At 36.1% G+C, this 27,105-nt stretch overlaps 3 protein-coding genes across 5 annotated transcripts; all 3 read right to left on the minus strand.

The window, feature by feature from the left end:
- Positions 1 to 556: 556 nt before the first annotated feature.
- FRI (FRIGIDA-like protein) lies at positions 557 to 9,216 on the minus strand. Of its 3 annotated transcripts, none has more exons than XR_015174225.1 (4): positions 8,168 to 9,216; positions 2,538 to 2,713; positions 1,055 to 2,462; positions 557 to 937 (listed from the first exon to the last, which is right to left on the minus strand). XR_015174225.1 is itself a non-coding variant. In XM_086429740.1 (4 exons), the coding sequence occupies exons 1-4, from the start codon at positions 9,096 to 9,098 to the stop codon at positions 1,299 to 1,301; spliced, it is 2,151 nt and encodes a 716-aa protein (XP_086285866.1). In that variant the 5' UTR covers positions 9,099 to 9,216; the 3' UTR covers positions 1,007 to 1,298. The 3 variants fall into 3 exon arrangements, 2 of the variants coding, with proteins under 2 accessions (XP_086285866.1, XP_086285865.1); XM_086429740.1 differs by lacking the exon at positions 557 to 937 and having other exon boundaries at positions 1,007 to 2,462; positions 8,168 to 8,392; positions 8,513 to 9,216; XM_086429739.1 differs by lacking the exon at positions 557 to 937 and having other exon boundaries at positions 1,007 to 2,462.
- Positions 9,217 to 11,152: 1,936 nt separating this feature from the next.
- Positions 11,153 to 18,413, minus strand: LOC147381963 (ARM repeat superfamily protein). The gene is made up of 8 exons (XM_086429745.1): positions 17,994 to 18,413; positions 17,205 to 17,296; positions 16,625 to 16,775; positions 14,139 to 14,266; positions 13,647 to 13,805; positions 13,388 to 13,573; positions 12,765 to 12,971; positions 11,153 to 11,535 (listed from the first exon to the last, which is right to left on the minus strand). Exons 1-8 carry the CDS (start codon positions 18,238 to 18,240, stop codon positions 11,515 to 11,517), a joined length of 1,191 nt encoding a protein of 396 aa, XP_086285871.1. The 5' UTR covers positions 18,241 to 18,413; the 3' UTR covers positions 11,153 to 11,514.
- Positions 18,414 to 21,347: 2,934 nt separating this feature from the next.
- On the minus strand, positions 21,348 to 26,628 carry LOC147381964 (uncharacterized). Its single transcript, XM_086429747.1, has 3 exons — positions 26,298 to 26,628; positions 25,628 to 25,897; positions 21,348 to 21,542 (listed from the first exon to the last, which is right to left on the minus strand). The coding sequence occupies exons 1-3, from the start codon at positions 26,524 to 26,526 to the stop codon at positions 21,487 to 21,489; spliced, it is 555 nt and encodes a 184-aa protein (XP_086285873.1). The 5' UTR covers positions 26,527 to 26,628; the 3' UTR covers positions 21,348 to 21,486.
- Positions 26,629 to 27,105: the final 477 nt, after the last annotated feature.

Consider the following 27,105-nt stretch of genomic DNA (forward strand, 5'->3'; position numbering starts at 1 on the left):
TGGTGGATCGAATAAATAGGGATGGGTCTGTGAAGGAGCCAACAAATCCTAATCCCAAAAGATACTGAATGAGATGCATGGACTAAGCCCAAGGTGCTTGTTGAAGCCCATAGATGGCTTTATGCAATCGACAAACACGATAAGACTTTTCAAGATAATTTAACACCAGAGATTGGGTCATGTAAACCTCTTAATCAAGTACATCGTGCAAAAATTCATGAAGTTTATCTAGTGCATGCATAAAAGCTTTGCATCCCAATACAAGAATGACAAAGAAACATCCTTTTTTGAAGATGAACCGATGCATAATGATTAATTAGATAACATGCTTTCTGCCTAGCCGTACTGCAAAATTATCTAGTGGGAGATTGACAATTCCAATGAATTTGTGATTCTTCATGATTGCTCCTAAGAGATGGATAGTTCCAAATGTACAAATTCTATGAAAACTCTAGTAACACACTACTTTTACCGTTAAAAAAAAAAACAAAAAATCTCCAATAATGGGTAATCCCAATGAGTTTGTGAGACTCTTCATACAGTCTAAATGTATAAATTCACTGAAAAACTGAAGCAGCTCTTCCCAAATGATGATAGCATCCAAAATACCAAAAAGGTCGATAAACCCAATTATTGTAATTGCTCAATATACCTTTTTTATTTGGCTTCAAAGGTTTATTTGGTAGTTCGACATCCTTCTCTCAATATGGTAGAAATTTGGATCTACTCTGGGGAATAGCATTCTACTTCGGCAAGTGGGATGCCAAGCCACCGCTACTAATGAGATGGTCTTCTCTTCCCCATATAGTCAGTCTTATAATATTTAAAGGCAAATTATCTCCTAAGCCCATCATCATCACATCATTCAATTTTTTTTTTAATTACCAGTATTAACTGGCATCAAGTCTTTCAGGTAAATATCCACTAGCTCCAAATCCTGATACCACAAAATTAAAAAAAAAATAAAAAAAAATTAAAGAATGAAAATTAGCCAGTAGTAGACCACTTCTTTTCTAGAGATTTTAAACCTTTAAATGATATTGGATGAAGTAACATGAGCAAGTAACTTGTGTGTCAGTTGGCACTCCGCCAGCCACTATAGTAGCAATCACGTCCAGCACCAAGCTCCACCCTAGACAAGACCTACCTTCCTAAACCAAACAATCTCAAGGCTTCCCAAGAACTGTACTTGTCCCTACTCCATAGAGCATGTGAAGTAATGAACTCTACCAAGATGGCAGCGCTGTACCAATACATTCAATACAAACAAGATGGACGACAGCATTATACCAATCTGTTCAAAACAAATAATATGGACGACGAGCAAGGGAAGCTGTAGGAGCCACAGCAGGGTTTCCTGAGCGAGAGCTGCTGCCATAACGAGATTCACCTTCCAAAACAGTATCAGCAAACTGATAAAGATCAGAACCTCGGTTCCCAAAATCTAAGGATTTGGTTGGCTGCACTAAAATGCCTTGCTCCATAGGTGATGACCCAAACGAGCCTTTCACCATGGATGCAGGTGGTCCCACAAAGTTATGTCCCACTGAGTTGTTATTCAAGGTTCCACCACCATGCCACAGATACGACGATCCAACCCCATTGTTTCTCAGGTGCCTAACCCCATTTCCTACATGGAAACCACCACCAATCCCAGCTAATGAACCTGTGGGTAGAACATCACCATTACCAGCCGATACTCCATCTATAGTCCCAGCTGCAACGCCGCCGTCATACAAGAGTCCTGATCCACTTGCACCATGTAAACCAGCCCCAGTTACAGAAGAGGCAGCCAAGTATCCATTTAGCATAACCGAGAATCCACCATCGTGCAAGCTCTTTCCATCAGAGAGACCAATTGTCTGGGGTGACCGCATGACCATGGCATGTATTTGGGGTGGTAGTACTTCTGTGAAAGGCCGAGGACATTTCACTTCCTGGTCATGCATCTGGGGTGGTACTTCTGTGATAGGCCGAGGACATTTCACTTCGTTGGTTTTCTGGTCACGTATATGGGGTGGTACTTCTGTGAAAGGCCGAGGACATTTCACTTCTTGGGTTTTCTGGTCATGTATCTGGGGTGGTACTGCTGTGATAGGCTGAGAACGTTTCTCTTCCTGGGTTTTCTGGTCATGTATCTGGGCTAACACTCTTGTGATAGGCCAAGGATTCTTAATTTCCTGGGTTTTCTGGTCATGTATCTGGGGTGATACTTCTGTAACAGGCCGAGGACGCTTCACTTCCTGGGTTTTTAATTTCTTCAAAGACTCAACTTCATCAGCCTTTCTCTTTGAAATTACTTTCTCTTCAATTTTCCTATCAAGATCAGAAATATCTTTTTCCAATTTCGCTATTTTGACATTGATACCCCACCCAGAAAGTTCTGTGGGATCAATTTTGTGATCCTCCAAGCACTTGAGTACAGATATAAGATCAGCAAGCCGTTTTTCATTCGCTTGTTTCTGCAGCAGAGCATTACACCATTATAACATGATGATCCAAGGCTAGCGTAAATCCATAAGTTTTATAGATCGTACCAGTGCTCCAGGTGAACCCTGAGATTCTTTCTTTGCTCTTTTCCATGCCTCATTGGAATCATGTAAAAATGCTGCCAGAATTGCCTGTGGGGAGATCTTATCCTCGAGACCAAAAGAAAAAGTAATGTCAACAGCTACAATGTACATACCATTTTTCACCATCCCTTCCATGATATCTGTCATACAAGATGGAAAATATAAGATGAACTCAATGATTATAGTAAAATGATTAAGCTATATAAAAATAATAATGATAAAAAAGAACACACGAGTCTGAATGGAAGCAAACACATGATGTGATGACCACAAACTCAACTTGAACTCAGTTGAGTCAACTGAGTTCGTCAAGGCTCCAAACTACGCATCTAGAAACCCACAAAATCGGGAACAAAGTGGAATACCTAAGTCGTGTACAATTTATTAACATTTCCACATGTATATAAGACTGATTCCAAGTAATATATTATTTCCACTGGAACCATTTTATAATCAGCGTCAAAGCTTTCTACCAGTCGGGTTGTCTGAACAAATCTTGTTCCTCCATTCAATTATGTCTAAACCCATCTTCCAGCTAATTCATGTGATTTTCAATTTTTCATTTCTTTTTTATTTCAATTGATGGTATTATTCTCTCACAGATGAAGTATACCATAGATTTACTAGATGAGACTGATTCATCTGGGTCCAAACATATTGGTTCTCATGTGGATCCAAGATAGAAGTTGACTACTGATCATGAAGACCTTTTTGATGATCTTAACTAGTAGACCTTAGATTTACTAGAAGAGATGGGTTTATTTGGGTCCAAACATGTGGATTCTCATATGGATCCAAAATTGAAGTTGACTACTGATTAGGGAGACCTTTTTGAAGATCCTGATAGGTATAGGAGACTTTTTGGGAAGTTGCATTACCTCACCATTACTAGGTGACATTTCCTTTGCTGTTAGTATTGTTAATCAATTTATGGAAGCTCCTAATATACCTTATTGGATAGCATTGTAACATATTGCCAAGAACTTGAAGAGTTCCCCAGGACATGGTTTGTATAAGTCTAATGATCATACTTGTATAGAGGTATACAAATGCAAATTGGGCTGGAAGATCCACCCATCACAAGGTATTTTATATGCTTGGGTGGTAATCTAGTGAAATGAAAAGGCAAAAAAGCAGAGAGGTGTTGCTAGATCTAGTGTTGATGCCGAGTATAGAGCCATGTCACACATTTCTTGTGAGTTTGAAATATTTACGAGTTTCTTTTGTGATCATGAGGCACCCATACACAGCTTCTAATCTTATGTTTCATGATAGGATGAAACACATTGAAGTTGATTGCCACTTTGTCCATGAAAAGCACCTGAGTGGTGAAATTGCTACTCCTATGTGAAGTTTGAAGATTAGCTAATTGATTTGTTTACCAAGTCATTGGGTTGTAGTAGGATAGATTACATTAGTAACAAGTGACAAGTGGGGATTATATGATATATGTTCTACAACTTGAGGGGAAGTGTTAAAAGAAATAAATTATTATCAGCAAGAGTAGCACTACCTTTTTTTCTCTTTTGTTAGTTGGGTATGATATATGTAGATTGTGCAATTAGGGTTGGAGTCAATTTCGACTCCATCCACATTTTCTCTGATCCTTTCTCCTCCTCAAATTCTTAATCTATATTGTGGTGACAGACAAACCAACACATTATCCAAAAATATCAGCACTACATGAATCCTATTTCATTGTTCAACTCTAACTTCAGCCATGCACATGTCAGTCCGTGTCTACAGCCAAAAACCTGTAAGTGTCCTGACTTTTAGGTATAAAAGTTCTTGAATAGCATACCAACCATGTTCATTCATCAAAGGTGACATCACAAGTAGTGCTAACAATTTCCCATGCAAATTAGTGAGGCCATCATACAAGCAAAGCCTGGTAATGGGTAATAATCGTATAAGAACTATTGCATAGGCTAGCAACAATGCATGCCAACATTAAAGCTCCAATCAATTTCAACTATCATATTAGAATCATCTTGATTTAGGTGAGTTGAGTTTAAGAATTTTGTGCATAAATAAAAACCAAAACAAATGACAAAAAAAGGCATAAAAACTAAAATTCGATTCTGCGTGAAATATGACTACTTTTATTTGAAAATCTTTTAGATGATAAACAAAATTTTCAAGTGGATTTTTGACCAACCATAGTTGCAAGGACAGGAAATAAATGCAAGAAATGCAAGAGATAGAAGCTGGAAATCCCTTATTTTCCTAAAATGCATAAAACAACATATTGGTAGTTGCGAGGAGAAATAAGTTTCTAGGTAACCAATGTAAAAATAGAAAATTAAAAAAAATAAACTTCAGGTTATGAAATGAGTCTTACAACTATTTATTGGAAGTGTAACACAATTTTCATGCTTACCACTCTATTAGACACCAACATGCCGTGAATACACTGATGTAGATGGTTTTTATACATATAATGTTTCAACTTTCAACAAGTTAAAAACATTCATAGCAAAATGGATAAGGTGTCTGATGTTAAAAAGAAGATTGTGGATTCTTTTTTTGGATTTCATTTGAGAACAATTCCTTAAAATATAACTCTTTCTTTCCACAAAAAAAAAAAAAGAGATTCAAAAGTATTGAAATATCTTTTGCAGAGATTCTTAATATCATTCGAACCATTTTTTTTTTTTTTTTGCATGGATTCCATTTCTTTTTCTGAATATTTTTTTTTCCTAATCTTTGTTTGATTCAAAATGTTTCTATGATAACAATATGACACATACTGATGCAATCAAAATATTCCAAATGTAAACAGGCATCAACGGAAACCTTTAATTCCAAGAATATTTAGGATCAGAATGTTCAAGAACCAGTACATACTGGCCAACACATTCCGGTACGATACGATGCTTTGAACCATGACACCAAGTACATTCATAAGTAATAAGTAATAATTAGCTTTACCAGCCCCATTTTAGATGCATTCATAATGCATCCAAAATATTTGGCAAGTGAATGCAACAAAATGCAAATTTTGTTATGGTCTAAATGAAAATAAATATCCTTTCTTGGCCTAAAGATGAAAAAGCATTATCTCTATTAATAGCTAAAAGAGAAAGACACATCATATACATCCATATAGATAGTGCCATTAGAATGAACATTGTGATAACTAATGATATTGTGGTCAACATTTCAGTATCTAGGAGTTCCAATAGTATTTAAATAGTACAACTGTGGCTATCACATTGTGATTACCTCCTTGATAAATCTTTCCAAAGTAACAGTGGTTTGCTTATGTAAACCTCATTTTTTATTCTCTCAATTGTTCAATATCATCTACATTTTAAAAATATTTTATATGTATGTGTGTGAAAGTACATATAACAACAAAGAAAAATACAAATGGACATAAAAATCCCACATATAGACAAACTCTTCAAAGAACAAACCTCGAAACTCTTTGAAGATCTTAGACCAAAAAAGATGAGAACTAAACTGCAGATGATGACTTCCTAAATTAATCCTACTTATTGAAAAAAAAATGTGATTGGTATCAACCCTCACAAGATTCTCTTCTACTGGATTTGAAAGGCATGGTATAACAACTTTGGAATAGGGAGAGAAATGGAAAAGTGAAGAGTCCAATAAATATATCAAAGGCAAATAAAATGAGGAAAGACAACACAAAACAAAATCACAATGAATAAACTGGAGATAATGCCTCATAAAATAAGGTGATCACGCTCCTTGATTAAAAGCACTTTGACGAGTAGCCTGGTTTACTTTCTCTCCATGTTCACACTTCCAAGGTCCGTAGAACTAAGATTGGAAGGGCTCATGAGGAACTTTTTGTGAAATGATAAGAGTGGTAAGAAGAAATATCACCTGGTCAGATGGAAGGTACTTTGCATGCCAAGAAGAACGGAGGGTTGGGGACAAGGAAGCTTAGATTAGCAAACAAAATGCTTTTAAAAAAATGACTTTGGTGGTTCGGGGTAGAGAGGGGGAGACTTTGGAGGAAGGTCATTATGGCTAAGTACGGGGAGAGGAGGCTAAGTTGGTATAGTGGCGAGGCCAAAGACTCTTACGGGTGTGGTGTTTGGAAATGGGTTCTAAAAGCGAGCAAAGATTTCGAGAGAGGAATTAGGTTCAAGGCGGGAATGGGGGACATAATCAGATTCTGGGAGGATTATTGGTGCGATACATCGTCTCTGACTACTCTATTTCCGTCATTGTATGCATGTTCTATTAAGAAGAACCGTTCTATCTAGCAGTGTTTGATTCGCAACGATTCCAACCCCACGTGGGATTTGGGGTTCAGGAGAAACTTTAATGATTGGGAGATAAATAAAATGATATCTTTCCTTGATCTCCTACATTCAATTCATCTCAACGATAGCGAACATGATAGGTGGGAATGGAAGTGGGCAAAGGATTCGAGATTCTCTGTTAGGTCCTTCTTTGAGAGTCTCAATCCTTGTGTTGAGCGATCCCTCTTGGGGTCCATCATTTGGTCCAAGCCTATCCCTTCTAAAATCTCATTTTTTTTGTTTGGTTGGCCTCCCTTGGTAGGATTCTCACTATGGATAATTTGATTGTTCGGGGTTGGATCACTCATAATTGTTATCCCCTTTACTTGAGGGATGAGGAATTTGTGGATAATATTTTAATTCATTGCACCTATTCTCATAATATATGGTCTAATTTCCTCGGTCTATTTTGTATAAATTGGGTCCTTCCTCGTAAGTTTTCCTCGCTATTAGTTAAGTGGCCTAGTAATGCTTTCCATTCCAGAAAAAGATTCTCATGGGCTATGCTTCCTTCAGCTATTGCTTGGGGGGTTTGGAACAAGAAAAATAACAGGGTGTTCAACAGTAAGATTAGAAGCTTCCATGCAGGTTTCTTTGAGATCTTGGACTCTCTGTACCTTTGGTCGAAACGATACATAGAGTTTGCAGGGGTTACCTTCGATGACTTTGTTTTTCGATAGGATTCCCTTTGTAATCATTGATGGTTTAGTTTTTTACTTTTTTTTACTTTTTAGCCTTTTGCTCTTTGTGAGGTTCCCTCGGCCTCCTTGTTCTCTGTGGTTCCCTTTTATCAATATATTATACTTTTCAAAAAAATAAAAATAAATAAAGTGATCAACAATTGAGAGTTTTTCCAAGACAGACATGCAAATGAGAAACCACCATGGACAGACCTTCAGACCCCAAGTGATAGAAGTAAGTGACCTAAACACAACAAGAATGGAAGAGATATAGAAAGAATGAACTAAAAACACCTCATCTTGGCTTGTCTTCCAAACCAAAATATTTACATCCCTAGGAAAGAATGAGATGTCAAAAATGCAACTAATAAAGCCTGGCTAAGGAATTCAACTCTCAATCATTAAATTACTCCTAAAATTGAAGTTCCATAAAATATCTGATATGTGTTTTTTGTATGAAAATAGAAAACAACATAGCTTGAGTTTGAATTTTAAGGGGTGTGTCACCACACCACAACACACCACACCAATTGGCAATAGCTTTTCCAACAAATACAAATACAGAGAAGATGTATTAATTAATACAGCAATAAGATAAGAAAAGAAAGCTACTACTACACAAGTAAAGTAACACCTGGGAATCTTTTAAGGAGGAAAGGCGACTGATGAAGGGCATGAGCAATCTCCCCGGGGTTACACAAGAGAATGAGGTCGAGGAGATCTTGATTTCCAAATTCAGATGGAATACCATAAGAAGCGACAAAGAGAAGTAAGCCTTGCGCATCTGCACCATCGGCAATGGAGAGACCACCCTCACTGATGAGCCGCTTCCTCCAAGCAATGGCTGCCAATTCAGCTTCTTCCTTGACAGATGAATCAATGTGAGTGCAGCAGCCAGAGAACAGGAAGCATTCCAATATGAGTAGGGATGCATGTCGGGTAGTGACCATGAAAGAATCCCTGGTGTAAGCTTTCTTACCCTGCATATAAAAGCGACCAATGCAATCTAACACGAGCTTTGCTGGATTTGGAGCTCGCTTAATAGCTGCAGGAGCTTCCTGTCTGAGCTTTGCAATATCAGATAGATGAGATGCAAAATATTTGCGGAGACCACGGCTGCCCATATTATCGCAAATATATTCAAGCTGAGACCCAGAGTTGTCTGCTTCATTGGGCTGCAACTCTGCTGCTGATGCTAATGGTAATGGTACCACAACTTCCTTTTGTGCCTTGTTTTCTGCCTCCAGCTGCGTGGACCTAGTTTCAATGGAGTTTCCAATTAAATCGAGATGCTTCTGCAATTCTTCGAATCGGCGTATGAAGATAGAGAGAGCAGCGGAGAGGCCTCGCAACTCATACATCGATTTCAGAAAAGGGGGTACATTTTTTCCCGCATTTCCTTGTTTTTCCTTGTCGAGCGCTGCTGCTGCTGATGACGATGATATAGGTTCTCCTTCTTCTTCTACTACTTCTTCTTTCACAACCGCTAATGGCCCCTTTACCTCCTTCGCAAGTTCAGGAGGATGAGACTTCACCTTCACCTTCATCGCCATGAATGTATCCATCAGGAAACCCTAGATTAGAAATCCACCCTCCACACTGTTATTGTTATATAAAGATCAAGTTAAATTAATGATGAACCAACTAATCGATAGATACATCAAGAAAAAGACGTTTCTTTTTTTGAGTGAGTTTTCTCTCTCACGTTATATCTTTTGAGTTATCCCACAGACGTCTTAAACGTATCGAAAAACTCATCCGAGATGACTCGGTATCGGAGCTAAACGAGACGAGATGCGATATCGAATTTAAAAACCCTAATGTAATAAATAAATAAATAAAAAGAAACTTCCATCTACTTTCCATCCATCAAGCAGTTAAAAAATTATTTTTTATTCGTTTTAATAAATAAAAATATCTCTGTGAAAAAATGGATCCATATGTAAGCGTGTGAATGTTTAGATGAGACATTTTTAATTATCGTTTTAATATTTATTTATTTTTAATAAAATAATAATAATAAAATGGGAGGGGGAAAATTATGATAATCTGCCGAAGATGAAAAATTGTTTTTCAAGAAAAATACAAAATTCGATTGTCCACCAATTTTCTTGAGTAAATAATCAAGCACAAGAATCTTCAATTGTTCGTGAATATAATAAAATCGGGATTGGTACATCATATCATTTGATATTTCCCATTGAATTATTAAATAAATTATAAATGCATGAGACGCCCCCACATTGCCAGTAACCATAGTTACAAGAGGAAACTCATACGAAATAAATAGAGTATATCGGCTTCCAACTTTTCGATTGAAAAGAAAAATCATTATGAGGAAAATGATTAGATTAATCACCACCATCAACTCCTCTTTTAAAGACACAAAATTCTTTCTATTCATTCATTCTAGATAAAATAAATGACTTGAAAAAAAATAAAAAAAACCTTCCATTACTCGAAATAGTTTAGGTGGCTTCTGAAGGATAATTACAAATAATGATTTATTATCTTAATGTAAATTAATGGCATATTTTCTAGGATATCTTATCATTAATATTGGACTTGGACCCTACCACCACCTCAAAGTTGTTTTACAATGCCTCAAACCAACTGAGCCATGGAACTAAACTAATTTTCTAAGACATTTAGAGTTATCCCATATCTTCTTTAGAACATCCAAAACGTGGAGCAATACATAATTTGTACGCAACTATGATTTCTTTTTATCATTCCAAAATTCTCTTAGACTTCAATATTTCTCTAAAACGATCTAGAGCCGTATAATCCCTTCCAAAACTCTTAGCTTCTCATGATTAGATGAAAGAAAAAAAATCAGATTGAACAAAGAAACCTTGATAGTATGCAAGAACAAATAAAATATCAACACACACTCCCCTTGAGGATAACCCTGGAGTGTCTCGAACACCTACACAACAAGCTCCTTTACATGTATGTCCAATGAGGCAATGTCTAAGACAGAGAAAGGTGTTCAATCAAATTACTGACACACACAGACAACGTCAAATAGACCACATGACACCTTGTCATGCTCGTAATGACTTTGCCCAATTAGAAATGCCTGATGTGGGGGCCAGGGTGTAAGGGTATCTTTGCATGATCATGAATCAATTCCAGCCAGCACCATAGACCTATTAAGGGTATCACATTATAAACAGGAATATCAAATCATGTTTTAGAACCGGCTCAGCCCACCCCTAAACATAAACTCCCCACAAAAGCCTTCCAGTTATCCTCTAAACATTGAATGTTTCATGAATATTTTGAAGTATCTTGAATTTTTCAGAATATTCTAATTGAGATTGTTTCAGTTTTTCTCCTAAGCAAAGACAGAACAGAGTTATAAACCTTCATCATAAAACATATGGAAAATAGATGCGATTAGATATCTCAAAATCTGATAAACATGAGAAACACCAAAAGGAGCTTGCAGTTAAGATAAAGAGGAAAATAACAGAAAATATAGCTCTGGATTAAGTTTGAGTAGCAAAAAGATATTCATAATGCTGACCCAGATATCTAAAATAAGGGATATAGATGATTTATGATGACAATGATCAAACTTGTCCTAGATACCCAACCAAAATCCTGATGATCCTACACAGAACTTGGAGATGATTTGTGATTTTGATTCATTCAAGGACCAACCCCAACTGTAACACTTTTCCAACAATGACATTAAATTTGGAAATTCATATAGTATGATAAACCCATTCCTTTTGACTGAAGAAAGGACCAAGTTTCCGCAGCACTGTATCTGAACTCACCTAGAGATAAAACAGCTGATTACCAAACCTTCACAGATGTAAAGTATAACTATCACAGAACGCTAATTTAAAAAAAATAAACCAGCACCCTTCGTTTTCCACTTGACATAATTAATCTGAATAGATCCATCTTAATGGGTATACAGGAGTTAGCATTGCCATGATACACTCATCCACATCCACCAGCCAGCATTCATGTCGGAACCACTATCACCTGCCACACAAAGTTAACAGTTAAGAACACTAGTGGAGATTACTGAGATTCACTTGATCCTCAACTAATGCATAGCACTTACCAAGAGAATTCTTTTTAAACTACATATAATGATATGGCAGTTCACTTGGACAATGAGACATAGTAATATAATAGGGCAGAGTCTAGCATTTGCTTGCCCCTAGCTCATTGTAACTGACTTCTATTTTGACCAAATAACCATGGCATGGCATCCAATCAGGTTGTTTACAACAAAACTCGCCTGAGCTGAGTCTCATCATATGGTGGGATCCACTAAGCCACGCCTCCATGGCTGCATCACATGTCATAGCTTCTACTACAAATTCATAATTCCGATTCTTTACTATACATATTGAGTTAAAATTAAACGACTATTTTACGGAGAAGTAACTAGTCGCAATAGGGGAAGATGGAGGAAAAAAAAAGTAAAATAGTAGCTAATTCAGTGTGTATATTTTTATCCTTTAAATCATTTAAACATCAACAAGAGGAGGAGTGGCAAAATTTTAGACAATATTTTGACCTTTGCACACGAAAAAAAAACAGTTTTGAGCTTGGAAAATTGCCTACATACCAGTAAAGATGATAAATAAAATAGTTGATACTTTCACAAAAGTAAATATCAAAATTCTAATTAAATAAAATAACAAAAATAGAAAGATCAAGGGAAGAACTTTATAATGGATCCATTTTTACTGCAAGCCAACCTTTTTTAACAGGTAAACCAACTTTTTTTGAATCAATTTAGAATATCTTTATATGCACTTAAGTAGTGCAATCAAAAGTTCACCCTTTTTAATAACATAATAAAAAAACATGGTTTACTATTTGATCCTATGCGACAGAAATTAATCTCAAAGAAAAAAATTACTTCCAAAAGGACGCCAAGTTGCTCTCCTTTTTTAGAGAGAAAATATAAGAATGTTTTGTCCCATGCTATACGACTTAGAAAATGATTCTATTTAGATTTTAAAGGTGTTATGTAACCAATAGAAACACATGGTTACAGCTTTAACATACAAAGGTCTCTTACGGGAAACTTTTTTTTGGTAAAATCAATTTTCATTCACAAATGGCATCCTGTTTTTCTGGGTGGGTACATATCAGTCACTTGTTATGACAAGTAGAGATACTGTCAATGCCTCAATGGACCTAACAGAAGTTGCTGAATTACAGATCAAAGTACAAAAAAGCCTTATTAGTGGTACCTTTCCTAGTTTTCTTCGGAAAATCAATTCCACTTCGCTGCGGAGGCTTTCCATATCCCTTGCGAAATCTCTCTGATATTCCACTTCCATTAACTGTTGCAACTGGTCCCTCATCCTCTCCAGCACTCCTTCCAGACCACAAAAATCCTTGAAATCTAGAGCTTCAGTTGTTCTGAGTTGAAGGAGACTCTTAATTGCCATTAAAGCCTGTAAAACATCCCATATAAAACTATGCATAAACTAAACTACATTGTAGTATGTGTCCGTATGTGCATTTGTGCGTGTATAATATACTTTCTTTAGAAAACACGAGAAAATAAAATATTACAAACACCTTAAAGTGGGAAAATGACCAAAGAGTCACTGAACTATAAGTTATATTATTTGGTCCCCACCATATACTAAAGAAAAGTGATGCATGGTGGTGGGGCCACTGTGGAACCAAATTCACGAGGTATAGATACACCTTGAGCTTCTGGCAAGCTTGAGAGCAGCCCAAGATGATCTTTCTCCAATCTAAACTACAAGGGTTAACTACAGTTTGACCCCGGTCTGCAGTGACGCCACTATGGGATGTTGTCCATTATATACTAAAAGCTAAAGTAAAACTGATGGTAGAAGACCTTCTCCTGGAGATCAAGGTCAGTCGATGCTGTTAGATCAACCACAGATTTTAAGAAGAAACGATTGCTGAAGAAAAGAGGCTCCGCTCTATTTTTGTCTTCCAATTGACATTGTGCCAAATCCGCAACAATAAAAGCTGATTTCTTACGAAGTCCGATATCCACGTTGGAGTTGCTCATTATTTCCTAAAAAATTGAAAAACTTTAGTTGCAATCAGTAGAATTCAAGTGATTTGAGTGCTCTCCTCCATTCATTTACCTGTAGCGTCAAATCTCCAGCTTCCTTGAAGAACAATTGTTGACCATCTACATTGTTCCTGATCAAGGCAGAAACAGCATATAAAGCTTTTGTGGCTTCTTCCACAGAACTGGATTTCACCATCTTCAATAGTTTTGTCATCACTCCAAGTTCTAGAATCTGCTACACATTTAGTCTTCAGGAACCGATAAAGAAAACAAATATCGGTACTAAAGAAAATTATCATCATCATCATCTATGCCTTACTCCAAGGGGTTGGCAATATAAACCCTATGTCGTCATTCAAGTAGTCATATCTTCAGTCAAGGCATTGATTCAACTCATCCAAATGAATAGGCTAAAGATACCACAAGTAGATGCATCAACACTATGGAAAACATAGGTTAACATAAGAGATATGGCATCCATTAAAAAAAAATATGGCCATGGTAAATGACAAAGTAAACAGATAAATATACTCCCAACACTTTGCCAGGAAATACATTAACTTGCCTGCTTCTGAACAACAGGGTTATTTTGACTAGCTTTCCCAAGGATCCATGCAGAAGTTAACCGTATCTCTAGGTCAGAGCTATTAAGCTCTTGAATCACCACACCTAGACCCCCAAGTTTGTTCAGACCTAAAACAAAATGTAAAACTTGTTACACCAGTTCATTATAGATCAAGAGAAAGCAAGCATGGCTTCGCTGCAGATTTGTTTCCATGAGAGGTTTCAAGATTTTTTTTTCAAAAAAAAAAGGTGCATCAAACCCAAACTGTTACAAAATAACCAGCATATAATTTTGTTCGTGGGTGAGATTTTACACTGAGACATGACAGCCTTTCAGCATTTTATCAGAGTAGTTCTATGGGTAGAGTGACATTTTCCACTCATGGCAAAATGTTCTCCAAGATATGTTGCCCCATAAGCATAGAAGATAAACAAAAAAGATTTCAGTAGCTGCACAAACCAAAAACTGGATATGCGAATACTTAATTAGGCAAAAAGGTCCAGTTCACATTTTAAAAGAAGAAACCATAATTCGCAAAATAAATAAATAAAAACAAACAAACAAACCCAAAAAAACAAAATCAAGATAAAAAAACATAGGACTATAGAGTCTCTATTAGATCCATGAACCTTTTGTGTAAATTAGTGTAGACTAGAGGTAGATTAATCTTGTTATAACTTCTAACAATCTTTACCTTGGGAGCACATAATTCATGAAAAACAAAATGAATGCAATAAGTGCTAGCTAAGTGGTTGCACTCAAATACTCGAAGGTAACATAATGCTTTGTGATTTTATTTTCAATATATGGATTATTTCGTTCGTCATTTTGTTATTTGACTAGAAATCACTGCAAACTAAGAGGGGAGCTAGGGTTAATTACAAGTCAACTCAGTACAGACTACAAGGGAAGCAGGTTTAATTACAGATTCTAAACTTGAATTTTCCATTCTCCAAAGTTCTATTTTTTCTATCCCCCCCCCCCCCCCCCCCTCTCCCCCTTTTCAGAAGCCTTTCATTATGCTCACTTGGGATAACAACCATTATTACAGAGTGAAACTTTCCAAACCGCGGCTTTCCTTCCAAATTCTCTCTTGGAGTCTCAAGAAGCAGAAAAGCCCATGTCTCTGGCTAACCGTCCTACAGGACTGCTCTTATATAACAGTTGTTGGCACTGCTCTGGTAGATGCTATTGGCCAAGCCCAAGCAAACTAAGGGCCACAAGATAGGGGGTTGGTGTTGAGGGAAGATTTCTTTGAGTTAGAGAAAGACTATGCCACTGTATGAAAGTTAATTAACGGTTGACCTTCGAGAAGGGTGGGGAAGGGACCTGACAGATTTCAAGAAGGTAGGTTGATTGATAGACCTAAATGTTACTCAGGTGAGAGTTTGTACATGTATGATAGGAAGGTATCAAATCATGAGGGGGTAGCATTGAACAAGAAAAGATAGTTATTACTTAATAAAAATCAATCAGGACCATGGTCAAAGTAGATATAAAAGCCAATGGACAATTTTCTGAGGTTTAATTTTATAAAACTAATGGCATATATGTATTATTTTATAATTTTTTGCTTAATTTAGTGGTTCAATGGGGGATTTCATTTGTTCAAGGATGAATTTTAGTTTTTAGAAATCAATTAGAGTTAGGATATGCTGTGGGAATCTGATAGTCCAAGATAACTCTAGAGTACTTGTATTTAAACCTGGAGCTGCAATGAATAATAGATTTCTGATTGAGAATTTTACAGAGAATTGAACCTGGGGGTTTCCTAGAGTGAGAGTGCTCTCATCTCCTAAACGGATGGGGTAGAAGTTCGAGCTTCAGAATTGTTGCAAATTGTACGAGTAAGGTTGTGATCTTGTTCACATCATATGGAATCGACGCTGTTGTTCTGATCGTGCTAGGAAATTTCACACTTATAATAAGGAATCGAGAGAAGAAACATAACAGATGGTAAACCAGAAACCTTGTTGAGGGACATCATATGGTCACTAACTACATCATCCAAACATTTGATTAGAACTGATTAACAAGAAGACGCCATGGATTAGTGACTAGACTCTGAATTTTCACTGTATTTCTACAAAAACAAAACCAAAAAACAAAAACCATTGTGTAGATTCCTGTGGGATTGTAATCTATATATATGAAGAGCCAGAGAAAAATTGGGCAACCAATTTGCATACTATGCATATATATATATGCAATACATATGTACACTAGTTTATTTATTAAAAAAAAAAAAAATGCACATCAATTTACATTTTCTAACTATCTCCTAGGAAACACTGAATACCTATTTGCAATTACCTGTTTATCGTGAGTTCCATTTCAGATATCTATTTTCAGTTCATTTATTTCTAAACATAATGAGTATTACCACTATTCATTAAAAACAATTTTCTTTGATGGGTTAAGTTGCTTAAGGCAAAGTATGATAACCATAGATCTAACCATAGGAAATATACTATAAATACATTTACCATTTGCATTATCTATTATCTCAACAAAATTTAGAAGCTCCTGTAATGCATAGCGGTGATCTTCCAGAGAAAGAGAGGAATTATTCAAGTCTGCTAGAGCTATTTGCATCAACTGTGCATCTGATGGCCTTTTCAATTGCTCTGTAAATTCCTGCATGATCATTAAACAAACATGGAACATCTCAAATATAAGCACCTCAAGTTTCTTTTTTATTTATTTATGGGTAAACTGGACTTGTACCCACGACCTCAAAGTTGTTTAGCAATGTGTCAAACCAAGTGAGCTATGGGTCTAAGCCTAATCACCTCAAGTTTTATTCTCACATAAACAATATAAGCTTCATAGGACAATAATATCCAAGATTTTCATATGAAGAGAAAGAAATAATAAACAGCAGCAAAATTATGACAACCTTGAAACCCCTTCAATGTTCAACATTTAATAGGAAGGTTCACCATCCTAGTTATGAGGAACATATTTCAGAAATCTATATCCAGAATTCCCATAATTGTACTAAGATTTCAAATTTAAGAAGCAAGCTTTTTTATTTTAAAAGCGCAAGACCCATAAAATTCTCACCTTTATTTCCAATTGACGCTTCTTTAAATCATCAGCAGATAGATGTTGAACATCTTGTGCTGCTTCAGTCAATTTTGCAGGATCAGAGTGGCCTGGTTCGTTTAGAAAGAAGATAAGGCTTTCGCAATGAGAATAATTAAGATTTGACTAAATTTTGAACTTTCATAAAAATAAAAATAAAAACTTTTAATTATTTAAGAAGCCTTTTCTTGATGTTAATAGTTCGTGACACAAGAATTAAGTTACAGGGTGGAAGAATTAGCATTAAAACATTAAATTCTAAGAATAATCATAGTTCCTATAAAAGGGGACAGCTACTAATCCAAATATAAATCTAGATATGTATGAATTATTAAAACAATGGTAATAATTTATGAAATAAAGAAGCATTAACTAATGATGATGATTAGATGGAAAAGTAGAAAAAAGATTATAACTTGGCCTCTATAGGAAATAAACTAAGGTGGCAGAGGATTGAGTTCAGCAAGGGTTGAGGTGCTGGTGCAAACTTGTACATATTCATATAGTTTTAAGGAATCTTGTATTCATCATCAGTTGTGGACTGGAAGTAGTATATATATATATATATATATATATATATATATATATTTTTTTTTTTTTTGGAAACAGCTAGTTAGTAGTGCGAACAAGTCAACATACTTCTTCTAGACTAGTATAGACTGACTGAGTAGCTCTAAAGGAGTAAAGAGATCATGAAACATGAACAAGAGAAGAAACACAGAAAGTGAAGGACTTGGGATTGGAGAGGAAGAAAAAAAAATTACCGACCGATTGCCCATTGCAACATGCTAGAGAGGGAGGAGAAACCGCCGTCAAATTCGTTGTTTTCGTTCTCAATTATCTTGGATGACTCTTCTTCTTCTTCTAGGGTCGTCGTAGTCTCCTCTTCTGCTGTTGCTGTGGCCCAAGATAACCCTCCTATATTTGACTTATTGAGAGGATCGACTGTAACGGCGCCTACCACCACCAACAAGAAGAGCCAGACAGCAACAAAGCGCGTTCTTCTTCGCCCCATTGGAATTGGGATTGGATGAGGATGACCACCTCGCGTTTCTGATTTCTCCAAATTTCCCAATTATCAGTCTCGCTGTGTATTGTACGACACGAGCGTGAGAAAGACGACTGTCGATCGGATCAACTGATAATGAGCGCGTAGCGACGATACCCAAATAAAAAAAAAAAAAAAGAGTAAACGTAACTAATTGCACACACCTAATAATCTGTTTTAACGACCGTAAAGGTTTTAATAGTAATTTTTTCTTTCTTAGTGATCATATGTAATATGCAATAAAATAAAATTTCAAAAAAATAAGATATTTAAAAAATAAAAATAAAAATTAAACATTCATTGATTTAACATCTCACAAAACTCAAGAGGAGATGAATATATAGAAAGATAAGAGGAAGTGGTGGATTAATTGTTCGACAAATAGTGATGGGTGCATTGAGTAAACTCAAAAAGATAAAAATATAAATTTTCCTCTTTTACATTTACATCTCGATATCGTCCACTAATAAGACGGATAGACAAATCAAACATATTGGACGAGATTTAAATTCAAGATTCATTTTTCTCATTGTTGAGCGATGCTGAAACAATCAAAAAACTCATATGAGACTTCTTGTTCTCGTTCATCGTCAAGACAAGATGCAAAAATGAGTTTTAAAACCATGGTACAATCAGTCATTTTGTGCAAATAGAGCCACCCTTTACTAAGTGTTTTGTATCGGGTAATCTTCTCCAAGACTGGTACTAAAGATTCGAGCTTACACATTGGAGTCAAATCATTTTTACTTTTTGGAAAACGAATAAATAATTTGGTTTTATAAAATCATATTTTCTCCATATTTTGCCATTGAGAAAATATTAATCTAGTGCATACTTCATAGAGGAAATAAATATCAACTATAATATACAGATATCAATATGTGTAACATAATTGTACGATACAGGATTTTAGTGTCCTAAAGTTGGCTGCTTGTTTCTCAATAATTTTTCATCTTTTTCCCACTATACTATTACTATAAACTATTTACATAATAAAACACAACCGAATTGCTACAGTTTTGTTCTTTTTGAATTGGAGATGAAAGTCACCTCTAACATACTCTTAATATTTGAGACCCTCCAACCAACCCCTTTTATTCCTCAATCTCATCTTTTTCCAAAAGCCAAAAATCATTCGTTTTTTCCCCTAAAACCTGTCATCTTCCAGCTCTTCAAAGTGTAGGTAACAATTTTTAGCCAGGAGGTTAATAACTGGTTTTGGAGGAAAAATCGAAGGGTTTTTGTCTTTAAGGTTGAAGATGGGGGCATTTTAGTCAGTCTATGATAGAAGAATGAAGATAGCTTGTATGTCTCAGTTGAGAAACATGGGTAAATGAATGTTGATCATGTAAATCATTATGTTTGATTGACAGTGAGAATTATTCATGCTCTTGATGCAGTAACAAAAGGGTAGCCTTCATAGTTGACATATGCCCTATAATTTGTTGGCGTGTTCTGGTGATGCAAGAAATGGATTCCCACTAGGAAGTATTCCATTAGTAGACTGGCAGTCCAAGAGATACCTATATTTCCATGCAGTTGCATTCATAGTTGTCGTATGCCCAATAATTTCTTTGCATTTTCTGGTTTTTAATCATTTATATTGGCCCCAGAAAAGATTCAGTTTGTCTGCAATTTCCAATATGTAGTATTGTAGATTAAAGAATGTAATTTGAGCTGCTCTGGATTATTCATTGTGAGCTGCTGCCAGTAACAACCCAATTCACTCTACTGTAGCCCAATATGACACTGAAAGAACAGTCTGCTTACCCAGATAAATTGAAAGAATATTGTACACTACCGCAGGGGATAATGTGGCTTCAAACCTGTAAAAGGTATATTCCCCTCGATCTAGATGAGGGTTGACCTTGTGGGTCTTGGGTGCATAATACTCAACATCCAACACACCCTTCTGAATAAGGACCAGATATATGACTTCAACCTAAATTTACTACATGAAAAAGGAAAATGCAGCAGTTGCCAGCTTGCTCAGTTGGTAAAGTCTTTGGGTGACGATAGCAGAGACCAGGGTTCAAATCCCGTCAACACCTAGTAGTTACCAATCGAAAAAAAAAAAAAAAGAGGAAAATAAGGGGACATCTTAAATAACTTCGCACAACTACAGTGCAGTAACCCATACGGCGCTGTTTTAGGTGCTCTTCCACAAAAAAGTAATCTGCTGAAGCATGGATAGAGGAGGAGCTGTGTTAGGTGCTCTTCCGATGATGTTCTATACAATGGAAAAGCCATACTGTATTAGGTGTATGGACTACAACAAACTATTGTTTCCAAAACAATTGCTCAGTCCCACAATAAATACATTAACTAATCCTTTGTTATTCTCAGTATCTGACCTCACATCTTACATGAAAGACATTTATGTGCAGGAATTAATCAAAATTATGGGATACTTTGTGAGGTCTTCATGTAATGTTTTTGAGTTTCTGTATGGTGACATTCCTCATTACGGTCAGGTATCCCAAGCTTCCAGCTCAGTGGTACCCCACATTCCTTGCAAAAGAGTGAAAAGGAAAGAGAGAATCTAGTGACTACTACAATTAACATATGGTTTTGAGCTTGTAGCCCAATTGGCCAGTGTTTTAGATTACAACCTTGAAGTTGTGATCTGAATATTAAGTTACAAAATAAAAATGGTATAGTAAACTTTTACCGCCTTGAAATCACTCCAACATTTATGAAAACCTCATCATCAAAAGTTTGTATGACATACCTATAGATAAGAGAATACATAAATGTAATGATATTGTTATGCTTGTGCCTTATATTCTGTTGGCAGCAATATTGGCACAATGGATTGTACACCAGCAGTGATTCCACGTGTCCAGCTTTTTCCTCTTGTAACTTTTGCCTTAGGGGCAATTTCATCTTTTCTATGGACTAAAAATTCATAGCCAACTTGTCCTAAGGTTACCATGAGAGAGTTTTTCAGATTTTCGGAGAGGAATTTTTTTATACTAACAATCTTGTGTACTTCGATTTCAGATCTAGGAATAGTTGAATGCAATTTTCCATTTGGTGATTATTGGGTTGTAAATGAAAATAGACACAATCTAAAAGAAGGTTCGCAAACACATTATAAATTTCCATAATCAATATAAAGAATAACAGCCACAACAAAGCTAATAATATCATATATTCTCCAATATATCAAAGTGAAGTCTAACAATAAAATTAAACTTCAATTCACATTTGTCAAGAGCACAGTGCCTTCTCCAACAATTCCTGCAACTGCCCATTCTTATATGCCTCTGTACAGAAGTAATTTCAAAATTAGGCATCGTTAGAAAGCCATAGTAATTCACATATTAATTTATCTGGAAATAAATGGCAAAACTGGTTGCATAACGCCATGCCTTCTAAAGAAACAATAACAATAAAAAATCAATTAGTTAAAGACTCCAAAGAAAACATGGAGTTGACAGATAAATAGTCTATAGGGATTGGGGCATGACATTGTTTTTATCTCATATCATAATATCATACAGAATATTTAAGTAACAGGTACACCCAATAATTCTGTTACTGGAGAAATGTGAATCCTTTTCCAGTAAAGTTCCAATGGAGTTCTCATGTTCCATCTTAAATTGTGTTATAGTGGATTATCTTTTTTTTGATAAATGTAAATGATATTAATGATGAAAAGGAGATGAGGAGGCTGAGGTAGCCCCCAAACAACCAAACACAAAAAGCGACAAAGAAAGAAACAAAAAAGAGCGAAAAAATACAATCGGCAGGAGGTTATGAGTCACAAATGTTTCCCCAATTAAATACAAAATCTTGAAAGCACACTCCCTCAAAATCCTTACTCATCTTCGACCAAAGGAAAAGAAGTCCCAAAATCTCTAAAATCACTTGGTAAGATGAGCTCTCCTTGCTATGAAAAATCCTGTTGTTGTGTTCTCTCCAGAGACCCCAAGCAATGACGGACGAAAGGATAGCCCAGAGATACTTCTTTTTAGAAAAGAAGATATTGAAACTCCATCCCATTAAAAGCTCAAAAAAAGATCGAGGAAACACCCATTCTATCTAGAACCGAGATAAGAAGAACATCCAAATAACACGGGAGAAAGAACAATGCATAAGAATATGATTGACAAACTCCCCATCCTTCGAGCAAAGATAGCAAAAATTTGGGATAATCCACCCCCGACAAACCAAATTATCCAAAGTGAGGATTCTACCCAAAGAAGCAAGCCATAAAAAGAAAGAGACCTTAGAAGGAACAAGAGTGGTCCAAATGACAGAAGAGGAGAAAGATACCTCACCCGACGGCAGCAGGCAATTATAGAAAGACTTTATAGAGAACTTCTTATCCTTAACCTTGATCCATTCCCTTCTGTCCTGCTTGTTCTCTCTAAATTGGATTTGATCAAGCACATGTTCAATGTGCATACCATCTCCTTATCCATTGCTGTTTCGCATGGGTAATGTGGGAGTCTTTTTTCAGCTGTTTGGGTTTTTTCAGTTGATTTATACGCCTTGAAGGTCTTTGAGAGCTGAACCACTAATGCCCAGCTGTCTGGGTTTTTTCAGTTGATTTATGCACCTTGAAGGTGTTAGAGAGCTGAACCACTAATGCCCATGAGAAAGGGAAAGTTTTTTAGCACCTCCTCTCTTTTGCAATCTTTTTGGCAATTTGGAAGGACAACCGCATCTTCAGTACAGGGGGCATTGGAATGAGTGAAGTTAAGATTAAGCCCTTGCTTTAGGAATGGTCTTCAGATCTGGTGGCTTTAGGAGTAGCAGATTTGATGTCTTTGTATTTATGTAGTTTCTAGTTACATAGTTTAGATACAACAAAACCAGAGCTCATCCAATACGTTTCAAGTTGAAAGCTGTTTGATTGCATCTGGTTCCCAGATATGAACAGTATTTCTGGTCAACTATCAATGATATGCGTGCAAATCCACTTTTCAGGTCAAGTATCATTTCTCATTTACTGAACATCATATAACATGATACAACTACCAATCATTGATCTGTAGGTTGCAAGCAAGGAATTCAAAAGGCCCTTTCTGGAGTATGATCTCAGGCATGCATTTTCAGAAGTAATGCACAACACCCAAGTTGAGACTTAGAAGTGTCCGATGAAAGAGTTGTGAGTCTCAAGAGTTGAGAGCCTATCACTTAAACCTCAACATACAATTAAATGGTCTTAGTTCATCAAGCAGTATTTTTTTTCAGCTCCTCAGATTTCTAGCCATTATAAAAGAGTACTATAAAATGATGATTCATTAATTTTAAGAAAATAAAGACCAGTTGGGTGTCAAAGTGTTGCTTAACTGAGATTGGTAATTGAGTGGTTGATAGACATGTTGTGGCATTAAATGATCAAAAAGAAGTAAAGATGAATCCATCAATTACTAGTGACATCATTTCTTGTACCACAAAGGATGAAAATGCAACTTTAAAGCTTTTATTTGCAGAAAAAAATCCCTGAAGAAAGCGAATCTGGATTTGTTGGTTAAGCTTAATCCGAAGACCACAAAATCTAAATGTCTTGGGAACTTTTCTCGGGTAGTATGGAACAAGGACATGGACATGTTGTCGATGTCTAACATAAGTATGAGGAGTCAGACACCATGCCTTTGAAAAGCGCAAAATGTTGACAAGTTTGTGAATTATAATCTAATCCTTAGTTATATTTAACTCAAAATTTCCTAAATAAAAATAAAGAAAGAAATATATGCAAAGTAAAAGAATACAATTTTATACACAATAACTTAAGCAAAGCAAAATCTAATGTGAAAACATGTGTTTAGCAGCTTAGTAAAAACAATACTTAATTTTCAAGTATGGTTGTGTTTAGCAACTTATAAAATTAGTACATAGGAAGGATTACACCAACACTCTTTCAAAAATCAATTTTTTTTTTTAACAGAAAATCAATAACACTAAAGGTGAGACTACCTTATGTGTTAGGATCTGTCAAAATGTCAATATGTGTCCAATACGGCTAAATCAAAAGCACCTTTGGCCTTTTGATGTTAGAAGGGTGGGCTTACAACATCTTTTATAGAAAAAATGCACCTTTGGGCTATCCTTCCTTCGGCCATAGCTTGGGGTCTTTGGAAAGAGAGAAACAACAGGGTGTTCCAAATCAAAGAGAACAATTCACAGTCAATGTACTTAGAGATTTTAGGGCTGCTGTTTTGTGGGCAAAGTTAAGCAAGGACTTCTCTGGGTTCTCTTTCAAGGATTTTGTATTTAGATGAGATAGCTTTTGTAACTAATAGGATCTTGTTTTTGTCTTCTCTGTTTTTGCTTTCCGTCTTGGGGGCTCTCTCAACCTCCTTTGTATTCTCCTTCTCCTTTTGATATTTATAAAATCTTTATATTTATCAAAAAACAAAATACGGCAAAATCAAAAGCAATGTGTCCTTGTAACATAGGTAAAAAGCTTTATTTGCAATTTCCTTTGTCCATACATGTTTCATCAAATATTCCTTAAAAACCACCTTCACATCAATTTTTCCGCTTTTCCCTTCACCCATTTAGAGCTTCAACTTGAACAAAAACGACCTCTATAATTGGTGCCATTGTAAGCTTTCATTGTACATACCTAGACCATCTCATTGAACTGCCTTTATTTTATTGTATCAAAGGGGTTACTCCTTGACTTGGATAGATGCTCTCAATTTTTATCCCTTCAATTCTTTCCATCTTAACATCCTCATCTTAGCTATACTTTTTTTAAGAAAACATTGTCTCTTAATTGTCTAGCATTATGCTGCACAAAGCATAACTAATTACTTTTTTTACTACCAGTGCATCATCGATCTCATAATACTCTGAAACCACATCCACACTTTCCTTTTTTTGATAAGTAAATGCAAAAGTATTAAAAGAGAAGAGAAAACCTCATTATAGAAGACGAAAGACAAAAGAGCTAGTGAGAGAGGATTTCACTAATCAACTACCATCTTCCTATACCCTACAAAATTTAGGCATGCCATAAATAATTCCCCCCCAAGTACAAAATCGACAAAATGGAGGCCTTCAAATTTGATGAAAGCAGAGGAACCTAAAAAAATGACAGTGGCTTTAATTTTCACAGCCAAGTAGAAAGGTGGACCAAATAAAAACACAAAACCTGGTATTGTCTTAAAACAAATAGCAATAGAAAATAATTTGCCTATCAAGTTGTTGCTACTTCAAATTATCTTACAGCCTAACAAGCTCTAGATAATATGCCGTAATGGTGGAGCATTGTAAATAAATAGCACTTCGATCAGCTGTAAAAAAAACAATGATACATGGAGATGGATGTTGGGATCATTCAAAGTGAAAAGCACAAGGAGAAGAAGAAGAAGAAGATAGAGAGTATGCTTACCAACAGTAATGTCACAACCACCAAAGAACTCTCCATCGATATAAAGTTGAGGGAAGGTAGGCCAGCTGGAGTATTCCTTTAGTGCTTGACGCAGTATTTCATTCTCTAATATGTTCAATGTTTCAAAAGGAACATTCAAGGACTTCAATATCTGCACACAAGTGTTTGAAAATCCACATTGTGGAAATTCCTTGGTCCCCTTCATAAAAAGAACCACTTTGTGGGATGTGACGACTTTATCTAAGGTAGTCTTTAGCTCAGGAGTTAATGCTGCAGCAGCAGCAGCAGACAAAGAACAAAGAACTAAGAATTGAGATCAAAATATAGCTAAACAAATCATGAAAATTTTAATAAATAAAGCCATTAAATAAATGGGCTAACTTTGTAGCTAATGGACTAGCCGCCCCGCCCTGCCCCTACTCTTTAATCCTTGGATAAATAAAAATAAAAATAAAAACTTTTGGTAAAGGGTAAATTGTAGATATGAATCACTTGCATCTGAAATTGTTGGATGGATCTTTATTAATTTTTGTGACTAAGAAAAAGACACCCCACCCACATGTGGATTACTACTGTCTCTACCACAACACAAGATCATCAACACACCCATTGAGTTGTGGATGAAAATTATGGATTCGCATAGAAAGAAGAACACACTACCATATCATACCAGAGAAACAACGAATAGAAGAGCCGATCCTCTTGGACCACCCGATTCCAATAGAACAACTAGTGGTGATGAGGTTGGAGTTGTGAGGATGATAATAAGTGGAAGTTTGTAGTTTAGATCTCGGAGCCTGAGAGAAAGAGACAAACAAGGCCCTCCTTATGATGATGGAGGAGAAGGGTTGAGAAGCAGCAAAGCTACCACCACCCAAACTCATCGCTGTCGGTATCATCTTCGCTCTTTTCTTCTTCTTCTTCTTTTGCGTATTAGTATTATCGAGACGGCGAATTGCTTTTCTAACAACGCTCCCAAACTCTTAACCTCACGTTGCTTAATGCTTACTAACTCCACACGGCACGGCCACACCCTTCCCATTTTTGTCCTTTTGCAATCTTATAAGATTTTTAGTCTCTCTAACCTTACTAAGTTAGTAAGGATTTCACCCTTACTAAGGGTCTTGGGCACACCCCTTGAAATGCAAAAACAGGATCGGATGCCTCAAGTTGTAGAGGACGAAATTCTATTGACTTTGAGGGAAAAATAATATTTTTCATCGTTGAATTTTATTTTTCAAGTTTGGGAGTTGTGGGGGAAGTTTTGTAGCCGTACATTTTCAAAACCTTGCATCTAAATCACAAGAAATTGTTTTCTGGATTATTTTTATCTTTTGGATATCAATTTTTCGGATGAAACTTAGACGGCTGTGACGTTGGATTTTTAATGTGGCAATCCATTCTAGCAAAACAACACTTGTAAGGCTCAAAATCTTATTATCTTAGTATGGAAAGGATTTCCCTATGATTTTTCCTCC

Source organism: Akebia trifoliata, unplaced genomic scaffold, assembly GCF_017979445.1.
Source record: "Akebia trifoliata isolate Shusen 1 unplaced genomic scaffold, ASM1797944v1 Contig00108_ERROPOS98426, whole genome shotgun sequence".
In the NCBI taxonomy this organism is placed as follows: domain Eukaryota; kingdom Viridiplantae; phylum Streptophyta; class Magnoliopsida; order Ranunculales; family Lardizabalaceae; genus Akebia; species Akebia trifoliata.